Source organism: Cervus canadensis, chromosome 10 (assembly GCF_019320065.1).
Source record: "Cervus canadensis isolate Bull #8, Minnesota chromosome 10, ASM1932006v1, whole genome shotgun sequence".
In the NCBI taxonomy this organism is placed as follows: domain Eukaryota; kingdom Metazoa; phylum Chordata; class Mammalia; order Artiodactyla; family Cervidae; genus Cervus; species Cervus canadensis.
Window position 1 is genome coordinate 61,938,838 of NC_057395.1, and position 13,908 is coordinate 61,952,745.

At 38.8% G+C, this 13,908-nt stretch overlaps 1 protein-coding gene across 3 annotated transcripts in view; it reads left to right on the plus strand.

Moving 5' to 3' along the window:
- Window positions 1-13,908, plus strand: part of CBFA2T2 (CBFA2/RUNX1 partner transcriptional co-repressor 2) — a 141,312-nt gene that overhangs the window by 107,936 nt on the left and 19,468 nt on the right. For all 3 annotated transcript variants that reach the window (XM_043478908.1, XM_043478907.1, XM_043478906.1), the window contains exons 4-6: window positions 7,332-7,421; window positions 11,305-11,486; window positions 12,381-12,634. In XM_043478908.1, coding sequence (XP_043334843.1) covers window positions 7,332-7,421; window positions 11,305-11,486; window positions 12,381-12,634 — 526 coding nt within the window. The remainder of the gene's footprint in view (window positions 1-7,331; window positions 7,422-11,304; window positions 11,487-12,380; window positions 12,635-13,908) is intronic.

Sequence of the window (13,908 nt, forward strand, 5' to 3'; positions counted from 1 at the left end):
CTGCACAAGGACTTTCTTTAGTTTCAGCAGGTGGAGACTACTCTCTATCTGCAGTTCATGTGCCTCTCAATTGCTGTGACTTCTCTTGTTGCAGAGCATGGGGTCTAGAGCAAGGGTTTCAGTAGTTGTGGTGCACAGGCTTAGTTGTACAGGCATGTAGAATCTTCCTGGACCATGAATCGAACCTGTGTCCCCTGCATTGGCAGCCGAATTCTTAACCACAGTTTATGCTTTTCAATGGACATTTGAGTTTCTTATTTGAGGCAGCATCATAGGTCCCCCAACACCACTCCCACGTCTTGAGATTTGCTAGAATTCTTGGGACTTGGCATATTGTTGTGCCCAGAGCTGAGATTTATTTATTTATTTATTTATTGAAGGGTTTTCTAAATTTATATCATTTCTCACTAATTAATCTTTAGACCATTTTCATAGAAAACAAGTAGTTCCACACAGTTAGGATTTTCAGCCATATTACATGATGACACTTGGTAACAATATTTTTTAATATCATTTCATCTATACAGTACTTTACTGTTTAACAGAATACTGAAAATATAGTCCAACATCCCAGTTTTAAGTGCAATCATCAGAACCACCATTGTATTTAGGAAGTGAAAGTGAAAAGTCACTCAGTCGTGTCCAACTCTCTGTGACCCCATGGACTGTAGCCCACCAGGCTCCTCCATCCATGGAATTTTCTAGGCAAGAGTACTGGAGTGGGTTGCCATTTCCTTCTCCCAGAGCTGAGATTTAATACAGAAGTATAATAAGGATACAGAACTGGATCAGAAAGGTGAGACACAGTCAGGATCTGTAGGAATCCATATGTAGGCTTCCTTTTTCCCTGTATGAATGGTCGGAGAGAGTTCACTCTTCCCCCATCCCCATCTGTGAAGATAACAGCAGCATATGTGTGATGTCTCTACCCAAGGAACCCCATTAAACACTCAATGCCCGGGCAAATAGGCACTCTGTGCAGCATGTATGAAATTCCAGACTCCTAGAAGGAAAATTAGTGTTTAGCATAAATCAGAGCTTGTAAAAATAATACCGTCATCCATTGAGGGAAGGTGTTTTTGTTTCTTTGTTTGGGGTGAGGGGGGTCTGTTTATTGGTCAGATTTTAGAGTACCATGGAAAAGTCTTTCTGTCTCTAGACTAATAAAATTTACCTTAAATGTCAAAACGAGTTTGAACATAATTGGAAGCAAAGTAGACATCAGAATTTGCCTGATGCCATTTCCAGCAGCAAATTACTTTAAGTAGGATCTGCTTAATTTCAAGAGTAAAAGGAAAAAATGACAGCTCATTTGCACGTGCATGCATACACAAAATGAATTTTTTTCTAGCTATGAGCTATGAAAATACACTTTTTTTTTGTTTGGAGTCTCCATCTCAAGGAGGGCAGACAAGACTTCAAGAGAAAACATCTTGAGGATACAGTGGAGTGGTTTGCTAGTCCTTCACAGTGAAAGTGTTAGTTGCTCAGTCATGTCCGAATTTGCCAATCTGTGAACTGTAGTCTGCCAAGCTCCTCTGTCCATGGGATTCTCCAGGCAAGAATACTGGAGTGGGGTGCCTTTCCCTTCTCTAGGGGATCTTCCCGACCCAGGGATCAAAACTAGGTCTCCTGAATTGTGGGTAGATTCTTTACCATCTGAGCCAAATGTAGATATAGCCAATTGTCTCTTTTAAATGACTGTGCTTGAGTTAAGGTTTCGTCTTTTTGCTCTTTCAAATTTTTTAATTGTTTGATCATGAAGAGGTGGTAAGATACACATAGCACAAAATTTACCACCTTAACTATTTTTTTCATCTTAACGATTTTTAAGTGCACAGTTCACTGGTATTAAATATACTCATTGTTGTACAACATCAACCACCATCTACCTTCAGAATTTTTTTTATCTTTTGGAACTGTAACTTGTGCCCTTAAGCAATGATTCCCCATTTCCTTCTTTCCTCAGCTCTGCCAGCCATCATTCTATTTGACTACTCTAGGTACCTCATATTAGTGAAATCACAGCATTTATCTTTTTGTGGCTGGCTTATTTCACTTATATAATATTGTCAAGGTTCACCCTATTAGTCTAGAGTCATGTTGTAGCATGTCTTACAATTTTCTCCCTTTTTAAAGATGAGTTAATACTTCATTACACACACACATACACACTATGTTTTGCTTATGCATTCATCCATTAATGAATACCTGAGATGCTTTCACTTTTTCAGTTATGAGAAGTTTTGTATCAGTGTAGGAAATTATAAGTGCCTCGACACCAATCAGTGCCCCAACCTTGCAAGCAGGCTTTCCTGTGGTTAGCAGTTGTTGACCAACTATATTGTCTATTCTGTACAAAGGCCATTGTAAATAATGAGCATTTTTATGTATAGTACATGTATGCAAACATTGCACTGAACAATGGAATTGTGATTTCATAGGGTATACATGTACATAAACTTAGTATATAAAGCCAAATTGTTTTTCCAAGTTTATGCCAGTTTATATTCTCACATATTGAGATTTTCATTGAGATCAGCATCTTGGGGCTTCCCTGGTGGCTCAGTGGTAAAGAATCCTCCTGCTCAGTGCAGGATAGTCAGGTTCAATGCCTGATCTGGAACGATCCCACATACTGCAGAGCAACTAAGCCTGTGTGTCACAACTGTGCACATATGCATTGGAGCCTGGGAGCCACAACTACTGAGCCCACGTGCCACAGCAGCTGAAGCTGGTGCGTCCTAGAGCCTGTGCTCCACAAGAGAAGCCACTGCAATGAGAAGCCTGTGTACTGTAACTAGAAAATAGCCCCCACTCGCTGCAACCAGAGAAAAGTCCTCACAGCAACGAAGACCCAGAACAGCCAAAACTAGACACATAGATAAATAAAAATAAATAAGCTTATTAAAAAAAAAATCAACATTTTATTCAGACATAGACAAATGGATCTGTGGACACAACGGTGGAAGAAGAGGGTAGGACAAATTTAGTAGCATCAAAATACATACATTACCATGTGTAAAATAGATAGCTAGTGGGAAATTGCTGGGTGCTCAAAAAAAAAAAAAAAACACAGGGTGCTCAGCCTGGTGCTCTGTGAAAACCTAGAGGGATCGGATGGTGGGGGTGGGGAGAGAGCCTCAAGGGGTAAAGGATATGTATCTACTTATGGCTGATTCACACTGTCGTACATTAGAAACCAACACAACATTGTAACGCAGTTATCCTCTAATTAAAGTAGATTTTAAAAAAAGATCAGTGTCTTAGTCCTTTTGGGCTCTTAGAATAGAATATTGAAGAGTAGGTGGCTTATAAACAACAAATATTCATTTCTCACAGCTCTCAAGGTTGGTAAGTTCAAGATCAAAGGTCAGCATATTAGATGTCTGGTGAGAGCCCACTTCCTGGTTCATAGATGGTCTTCTCACTGTGTCCTCACAGGGCGGAAGGGGCAAGAGAGCTTTCTGGGATCTTTTTTATAAGAGCTCTAACGCCATTCATTAGGGATCTGTCCTCCTGACCTAGTCATCTCCCAAAGACTGTGTTTCCAAATATTGGAAATGAAGTTTCAGTGTAGAAATTTTGAGGGCTTACAGAAACATGGAATCTATAGTAATTGGTATTGAAACTATATTTGGAGACAAGTGTTTGTTAAATTTAATATCTATTTGTTGTTAAAAAGTGCACATTTAGCAGGAATTTCCTTAATCTGATGACAGTTGTATGTATAAACAGAAAACCTTCAGCAGACCTCTGCTTAATGGTGAAATTTCAAAAGCTTTCCCTCAGATAATAGGAACTGGATAGAAAGTCTATTCTCTGTAAACCTGAACATTATAGCCTAGTAAATAAGATATAAAGATTGGAAAAAGATAAATCTGTCACTATTTGTAGATAAAATGATTGTCTTAATGCGTACTGCATTTGAACTTACCAGTCTGTTCTTTTTCCTGTCTTTTTTTTTCCTTTTTCCCTTTCCTTTTTCTTTTTTTCTACCCTCTTGGTGAAAACTTTGTCTAATTTGGAAGAAAATTAACACCTTTAGATTATTATATTTCCCCAATCCATGAAAGCTTTATTTGATCTTCTATTCACGTAAGGAATGGTTAAGATTTTGGGAAGCATATATAAATTCACAGTCATTCCACGTGGAGAAAGCTTGCTTAGCAAAGTCAGAAAAGGTCACATAGGTACCATAGCCAGAGTTTAATTCACCTGTGTGCATTTGGTGTTTCTGTTGTGTCAGAGATAAGGTCCTGGTTGTCCTTAACTATACCAGGAAGCAAGGGTGGCAATTTCCACTGCAAGGTAAAGATAAATGTTTTCTACTCTGGCTGCTTATCTGGAAAATACACATTCTGGAAGATAGTTTATGCCTTAAACTAGACAGTTCCTTTGACTTTCCAGTATTTCTCCTTGACGTTCATCCTAAGAAAATGATAATCAATGTGCACTAACAGTATTTATAAGGCCCCCCAAAAATTTGAACCAGCTAAATGTTCTATAAATGCCTGAGTAAATGACAGTACCTCAGTTTAATGGAATATGATATGGTCATGTCCAGTCTGATTCAGAGATGTAACATAAAGGTGTGTGTAAGTCACTCTAGTCAAGTCCGACTCTTTGCGAGTCGGACCTGGCTGCTCTGTCCATGGAATTCTCCAGGCAAGAACACCGGAGTAGGTTGTCATTCCCTTCTCCACGGGATCTTCCCAACCCAGGGGTCGAACCCATGTCTCCCACATTGCAGGCAGATTCTTTACCATCTGAGCCACCAGGGAATCTCCAACAGAAAGGTATACTTCTTCCTATTCCTCCTGACAAATACAGCCAAAAAAAAAAAAAACAGTTACATAAAGCAAAATTAAGACTCTTGAAAGAAGAAAGCAGATTGACTAGTGACCTTGAGACCCAAGGAAGTACATAGCAGTGAGTTCCCTTGGTTTTATGCTTTCATCATATATCCTGGACTGTGGTCTGGAGAAGCCAGTAACAAGGAAATGCTAATGAGCACAGACAAAAGCAAACCAAAAACCACAAGAACAATAAACCCACCTCTTTCTGCCAAACAACTAGGAGAGGAGCGTCCAATAAGGTAGAAAACTTTTAGACAAAAATCACTCTTATTGTAGTCATCCAGCTCAGGGAAAAAAATAATAATGGACAATCTTCCCTCTCCCATAAGAGACCTAGTGGGGAGTCTGAGCTCCCACCACTGCCCATCAGTAAGGAACCCCTCCTTCCTCTTCAGATCAACAGAGGTTGAGTGGGAAGCTTGGGATTATACCGCAGCTGACAGCTTCAAAGATGCTCCTGTTCTCAATGGCACACTGATGGAGGATGCCTCAAAAATAGAATATGTAGATAAAATCTGGAGTCTTAGAACCCAAAACATCCAGTTTACCGCAGAAAGTCACTTATACCAAGACATGACCATCTTTGAATGTAAAGAGAAAATGTTACCAAGAGACATCAGTCAGGGTGACCCAGATATTTGAAATATGTGATAGGGGTTTTGAGTCAGCCATCATAAAAATGCTTCAGTGAGCAGTTACACAAATGAAGAAATACAAAGTCTCAGCAGGGACATAGAAGGTATAAAGTAGAACTAAATGCAAACTGAAGAACTGACAAATATAATAATGAAATTATAAAAACTCAGTGATGGACTCAACAATAGACAGGAAAGAATCTGTAAACTTGAAGCTAGAGCACTTGAAAAAACTACCCAGTCTATACAACATAGAGAAGTTTAAAAAAAAAACATGAAGAAAACCTTGGGGATTTGAAAGAGATCTGAGTCATAGTAGGAGGAAAGAAAGAATGTGGGGCTAAAATAAAGGCTGAAAATATAGCAGAAGACCTGTGTCTTATCAAACAAGACATCACATCTGAGGAATTCCCTGGTGGTCCAGTGGTTAGGACTCCATGCTCTCACTGCTGAGCACCCTGGTTCAGTTCCTGGTTGGGGAACTGGAATACCCCACAAACTGCATGTCCTATTCTTTGTGCCCCATGAATTGTAGCCTGCCAGACTGCTCTATCCATGGAATTCTCCAGGCAAGAATACTGGAGTGGGTTGCCAATTCCTTCTCCAGGGGATCTTCCTGACCCAGGGATTGAACATGGGTCTCACATATTGCAAGCAGATTCTTTACTGTCTGAGCCACCAGGGAAGCCCCTTCTCTTATACTTAATTTTTATTCCCTGATTGTCAGTAGATAAAATGTATTATTGGAATATACTTCTATGTTTCTGGTTTTTCACTTAGTATATTATATGTATCTTTCTTCATTTATGCATACAAATCTACCACCCTAAGTGTTCTAATGTATTATGCATTATAATAATGCATTATTAATAATAATAAAAAATAATAATGCATTATAGCAATAATAAATGCATTATACTTTTTAATCCAGTTTTGTGTTGGTGGACCTATATATTTTCCATTTCTTCTTATTAAGAAGTAATACTTTGCTGATAAATAATTTGTGCAGTACATGTTATATCTTTGAACACTTGATGATTTTGTAAAAATAAATCCTAGAAGTCGTCATTGTTCTTTTAGGCAAGCAAGAATTCAGATAAATGTTTTGTTTTTAACTTAGTATGCTGTGTTTTAAGGAATTGAAGTAAAAATAAAAATAGTTTGTGAATTTTGAAGAAAATATTTGTATTTTTATATTCCTCTTAGAGAAGCTGAGAATCCTAGTTTAAAGAAAGACTTGAAAAAATACTGGGGAAATGCTGAAAACTTTCCTAGGAATACATAACTAGTGGAAGTCTGCTTACTTGGAGGTACTCTGATTTGTAAACAGAACACTTGAAGAGCACCTATTTTTGTTATTAACTTCTAGCTTAGAAGATTTAGGGAACTGATGCCAGGAGGTAGGCAGAACCAATGAAGAAATGAACTGAAGAAATGAGGCTCCAAGTCATTAAGTTGATATTCTGTACCAATTTGGGAACTGTTCAACTGGACACCTGGATACACTGTACTCTTGGTTACTTGTACCTAAGGTGACTTGTGGTGAATCCCTCAAGACAGGGGACCTCAGTGGGAGGAATGCAGTGCCCTGTTTTGCCCAGGCTGCTGAGCATTATGGGGAACTTACCAGATTTGGGACAGTTGAGAAGTAAATCAAAGAGGCTAGATTTCTTTCATAAAGGAAACAGAATCTGGTTAACTTTTGAGAGGGATCTGGGTTCACAATAGTGCTCTTGGAGTTATCCTCATTATTTCAAAGGGCTCAGCACTGTCAGATTTATGTTAGGAGAACACTGTCCAGTTTTTGAAGTTGAACAGTGTTATTTTATCTTTTCAGAACTCAACAGTAACAATTGAAGAATTCCATTGCAAGCTCCAAGAAGCTACAAACTTTCCTCTTCGTCCTTTTGTTATTCCATTCCTCAAGGTAATTTTTATGACTACTGATTGTAAATTATCTTCAGCATTTCTTCAAAATTGCTACTGGTCCCTCTTCTATGATCTGCATCAGGGCAGCTTGCCACATTTTCATATCTTTATTTTATTTGAGGCTGCTAGAGAAAATGTGAGTGCAGTTTTCAGATAAGGTTTGTTTGGTGAGATGAGAGTTGCAAAAGCCTTGAGTTGTGGTCTATATGCAGACACTGCTGATGACACACAGAAGGAACAGGTGGGAGGTGGGGAACAGGAGTGGGGGTGGGCTAGAGGTGTGTGCCTGACATGATGGTTGGGCTCTTCGCAGAAGTATCCAGACACTCTTTTGGTTGTGGCCAGCGGGTAAGGAGTGTGTGTTATCAGTGGAGGCCGTGCAGTTAGGACTGACCCTGAGGGTAGAAGAGCGTGTGGGAAGCCATGGTTTGCTTCCCTCCTCCCCGTTTAGTCTAGTTTCTAATTATGTCCTCTGGAATTAATTGCCCTCTGCAACATAACTTTGGGGACATTGTTTAAAATTATTGTGCGTCCCTGATATGCGAGTCAGGGTTAAATTTACATATAAAAGAAGACAATTTTATTTTGAATTAATTTCATGCTCACAAAAAAGTTTTAAGATGGTACGGTAAAATTCAGATTCTCTGAATGTTAATATTTTATCACATCTGCATTATTATTCTCTTCCTATTTTTTCCACAGAAATGTCTTAGAATAAGCTGCAGGCATGATACATATGAATACTTTAGTATAATTATCACATCTAGAAATTATTGATACAGTATTATCTATAGATCTTATTCATATTCATCAGGTGTCCCACAAATGTCCTTTTTAACAAAATATCCTGATTTTTGGTCCTGCATCTAATTTAGGATCACATGTTGGATTACACTGTCATGTCTCCCTTCAGTTCATTTTAATCAGGAACAGCTTCTCAGTCTCTTATGTTCTGGATTTTAAAGAGTGTGTGGTAGTTATTTTATAGCATGTACTTCAATTTGGATTTTTCTGATGCTGCTTTATGATTACAGTGAGGTTATGCATGTATCACTGCATGCTGTCAGGAGACATAGATGTTAATTTGTCTCGTAATTGGTAGTGTTGACTTTGATTAGTTGGTAAAGGTGGTGTGCCACTGATGCTATTAAACAGTAGTCTTTAAAAACAAGAGACACTAACGCATAGGTATGTATTGGTGAACCTGTTTGTAGGATAGGAATGGAGGTGCACACATAGAGAACAGACTTGTGGACACAGTTGGGTAGGGAGAGAGTGGGACAAATGGAAAGAGGAGCGTTGACATATATACACTGTCATGTTCAAAATAGACAGATGGTGAGGAGTTGCTGCATAACACAGGGCGCCGAGCCTGGTGCTCTGTGACGACCTAGGATTGCAGCTGGTGTGAGTGGTTACACAGCAGAAACCAGCGCAGTGTGGCAAGGCAGTTTTCTTCCAATTAAATAATCAATTTTAAAAAAAAGTGATACTATAACTCATAAAGATTTTTTAAAACTGAACCTGTGTCTGTGACACAATTTGAATTGTATTTAATTCAATTCATTATTAATGAGGGAATCTATAAAGTGTTATAACCTGTTCAGGAGAGAAGCCAAAAAATATACATTATACATCAGGATTGTTGCTAAGAATATGCGAACAGGGAATTCCTTGGCAGTCCAATGGTTAGAGCTCTGCGCTTCCACACTGCAGGGGGACACAGTTTCGATCCCTGGTCCAGAAATTATGATTCTGCATGCCACAAGGTATGGCCAAAATAAAAATATGCAAACAAAAGTAAAATTGGCTGCTTCTACAGTGGGGCAGGGGAAAAGTCTCTAGAACCTTTGCTGCATGGAATTTTATGCACGTTCACAGATAGCAAGTTTTTTGCATTGCCATCAAAAGGTTAAATTGCAGTGTTATAAAATAGGTCAAAGGCAATGAAAGGCTAGGGTCAGACACCATTGTATTCTAGACCAAGCACAGTTTGGAAACTTATGACCTGTATCCAGCATACTACATGGTTTTACCAAGTGCCAGAGAGAAGAATGATTTTTATAGATGAACATTAGGATCAATTTGGTGATAGGAAATGCTTATTTTCAATCCCAAATAAGCTAAAAATGTTATCCTCAGTCCATCCCTAGCAAATGAATTTCATTCTTTTCATTAATAGTAGACTATTACCAAAAAAAAAAAAAAACTCAAATTTTTTATATTTTGACTTTTGTCAATACAATATTTGTGGAAATTTATTTTCTCTCCTTTATCACAATGTGAGTACTCACATAATATCATCAGTTTTTGTCTCGACAAAATAAATAGGCCCCTGTACCTTCTTTATTTCCTAAGAAAATGTAATAGCATCAAAAGGTTGAGTCAACTTACTGAAGTACTGATTCTGGTATTTGGGTTTTTTTTAAATGAAAGCATCAGAGACACGCAAGGAAATGCACAGGTCTCCATGCACAGCCTGTGTTGGGCTCTGTTTTGATGGCATTGACGCCTTGGCCTCTCAGAGCCGTCTGGGATGCCTTTTTCAGTCTTGAAACAGCTGTGTGAGTTCTATCTTGGTCTCTTTTCTGTATATCAGAGCCAGTAGATAATTATTTCCCCCAAGACTCCAGAATCAGAGAGATTTGGGAAATTTGCGTTAATAGGAAACAATTAGCATTTTAAAAAATTCATCAAAGGGCACATGTCACAAGTGTAGAGATCTAACATTGTATTTTTTCCAATTAAGTTTTTACAGTTGCTCCGAGATTGAAGTTATAAAATAGCAAACTTTAGAAGTTGTTTTATATCATCAAATTCTCTATTCTTAACTCTTGTTATTTGGGAAAACAGCATGAGGTAGGTTGTTCTGGCAGCTTTTTGGCTAACATTTGGGTTTTTGTCAATTTATTTCTGCTTTAAAACAGTCACTAATTATGGTGCTTGCTAAATTAACTGTTGGTAAAGGGATGAGTACTTGCATATATTAAACTCTCCTTTCACTTGCTCATCTGTTTCCCTTGGGATAAAGACTTATGAGCTCAGTCTGAGTTGTTTTCAAATTTGAGGGAAAATATAATTATTTTTTTAATAAAATAAATATGGGGAAAGTATATTTTAAATATGAAGAAGTTTAAAGGTACACAGGGTTTTTGGTATGATTTGTCTCATTAGAGGTTTAAGTTTGAGGAGAAGGAAAAATAATCAGTACATAAATAATTATCCTTTCACAAAACAAGGGAATGTGCTCAATGGAGCACCACAGTAAGAAACAGATTCTGCCCATGGGATAACTGTGCATACCCAGATACTAAACTAGTCTAAGGCTTGTTGCCCCATTCCTATCACTCCTACTACGTTTTTCAAGACCCCATGTTCCAACTAAGCCAGAATAATTGCTGTTTCCAGAATTCCATGGCAGCTCTTAAGAGAGAACAGGAAGGCAAGGTTTTTATGCTCTCCTAATGTCCTAGGATTCAGAAGGGAGAACCAGGACTTAAAATGAGAAAAGAAAGAATGAATGCCTCCTACTCCCATGTAGGCATTACTAATTCTGTAACTGATCAAAGTCTTCAAAAATGTTTAAGTTTTGAAACTATTATGTTCAACAAACCTTTACTGAGCTTTGACTCTGTACTCGGGCCACAAAGGTAAATAAAGCACAGTTTCTTGCTTAAAGGAATTTAGATCTTGTGGGGACAGTAAACAAGTTAACAGTAATTAAGCTCAGTATAATGGATGTCATGTGAAAAGTGGACTGACAAGGCGAGAGCTTTTGTTTGTGTCACCCTGTTTGTGAACGCCTTGGGATGTGCTGAGCCCTGTGTGTAGGGCCCAACACCAGGAAAACTGCCTTCCAGCCCCTGCCTCTTCTTTTCAAGGCCAACCTGCCTCTGCTGCAGCGAGAACTGCTGCACTGCGCTCGGGCCGCCAAGCAGACCCCATCCCAGTACCTGGCTCAGCACGAACACCTTCTGCTCAACACAAGTATTGCGTCCCCTGCTGACTCTTCGGAGCTGCTCATGGAAGTGCATGGAAATGGAAAAAGGCCCAGTCCAGAGAGGTGAGCCGAGAAGAGCTGCTTTGTCCTTGATTTTCTGGAACCGCTCTGAGCTTTCCCTTTCTTGTGAAAGAAAAAGAACTGGATGACTGTGGTTATATATAGGTATGGACTCAGAATTTCTAAGGCTAGTTTTGCTTTGTCACAGCATCAGGCAGCAGAATGCTTTTCAACTCTTCAAATGATTGTACACCCCTGCTGATAAATTCTGCTCTCTAGTATTCTGTGGGTCCACTGCTTCAAAACCACAGAAAATATAATCTGTTTAAGGCATTTTTTTCTGATGTGAAGTCTTATAAACGTGTAATCACTTTACTTTGAAAATTGAAATTAATTTAATTTACCCTGGAAATTTATGTATGAGTATCTAACACTATTTTCTATGGTTTGTTGAGGAAGCAACATTTTAATAACAGTGGAAAATTTGCTACAATTGAAGCAAATGACTAAAAATCCTACCAAACCACAAGTATATTAATTATGTGAGGCTTTTTCCTCCTATGTGGAGAATTGTCTCTTTCCAATACTGACCTCCATAGTAGCAAATTTGACCTTGAACAGCATTTCTAAACATAGTTGAACCCATAATCTTCCATAGTCCTGTAAAGTAAGAAAATGTGTCATCGCCTTAATTTCTCCTTTGCTTCATGAGATTGAGATGTGTCTGCTTGTTGTGGATGGATTTGACCTCTCCTCTTGTACTGGGATAAATCAGTGGTTTCCTTTATCTGCCTGGCCCCTGAAGACATTTCAGTTCATGCCTCATCTCAAACCATTTCTTAACATCTTCCTGTTTGTGAAAATGTACAATACATAGCACACAGTAGGTGCCTGGGAAATGTTTATACCAGCACTTACTGACAGGTTCAGACATGTACTTGCCCCATCCTTCTACAGGCGGGAAGAGAGCAGTTTTGAAAGAGATGCAATTGCTCCTGAGCCCCCTGCCAAGAGAGTGTGTACCATTAGCCCTGCTCCCCGGCACAGTCCTGCCCTCACTGTACCCCTCATGAATCCTGGGGGCCAGTTCCATCCTACTCCTCCGCCTCTTCAGCACTACACCTTAGAAGATATTGCAACTTCCCACCTATATCGTGAGCCCAGCAAGATGATAGAACATCGAGAAGTTCGTGATAGACACCACAATCTTAGTAAGTGGCATAAACAGCACGGTAATGATTTAAATTCAGATTGAATTTGTGGTTTTCTTTCCTTCTTAGTGATAAAGCAAAATACTATCATCATTGCTTTTTTCCCACGGATAAAACAATGTTATACATGAAAAGAATGTTAGAATTACAGTATTCTCATTTGAAATTGATCTCAATTCATACTTTGTTTCTGTTATCATAGAGTGGAAGTGGGCTTAACATTTTAGGAAATACACAGTAAAAGCATTTAAAAATAAAGGGGTATTACTTATTCTGATATGGTTCAGAAGAGAAATGGAAAATCACAAAGTGAGATAAAATTACTCACAGTTAGGAAATCTGGGTGAAGGGTATGTGAGAATTCTTTATTCTTGCAACATTTCTGTAAGTCTGAGTTTATTTCAGAATGAAATGTTTTAGAAGTTAAGCAACAAAGATGTAAAACATGTGGTAAAAGGTGCAGAGACATTTAGGTCAGAGGTAAGGCATACCTGAAATTAAATCTTGATTCTGCATTATAACTAGCTGTGTGATCTGATGCAAGTTGCGTAGGCTTTCTGTGCCTCGGCTTACTCATTTCTGAAATGGAGAGAAAACCACCCCCTGTGCTGGGTCATTGTCATGTGCCAGGAATGCCTGGCATATGCGTCCTCAGCAATCATTAAATTTAAGAGAAAAAAAAAGTCCCCCAGCAAACCTCACCTGAGATCATTTTTTTAAATTAATTTTTTTTTAATTATGAAGGTATGATAACACATTTACAAGAGACTCAGAAAGTGCAGAGTGAGATCAGTTTTGAACAAAGCTCTTTGTCAGGTACTCATGTAACTACTGCAGAAGGTTCTTTGCAGCTGTTCTGCTGAGATGTGTCAGAGCAGAGAACCAGAGGGCTACTAGCTTCCAGGATTGCCCATACATTTCCATTTGTGTGTTGCCCTGTGGAGTAAAAAGTTGCAAAACATTTGCCTGTCCCCTTTCTGACTTAGACTCACTGTCATCTTTCATAGACTTGAACCACAGTAGGACTCTGGCTTCATGCAGTGGTAGTTGAATGGTGAGGGCCGTGACAGCAGTGATGTTCTCAGCTGCCAACATTTACTGAGTCTTAAGTACTTAGATTATGGTGTATGTCGGTTGTCTCATTTAATCCTCACACATGGGGCTCCATGGAGTTTACATCTTTTTATACATGAAAATAGACAGAACTGTGGCCAGAATCACATAGCTAGAAAGTGGCAAAAACAAGATTCTGACCCCAGTTGTCTGATGCTGAG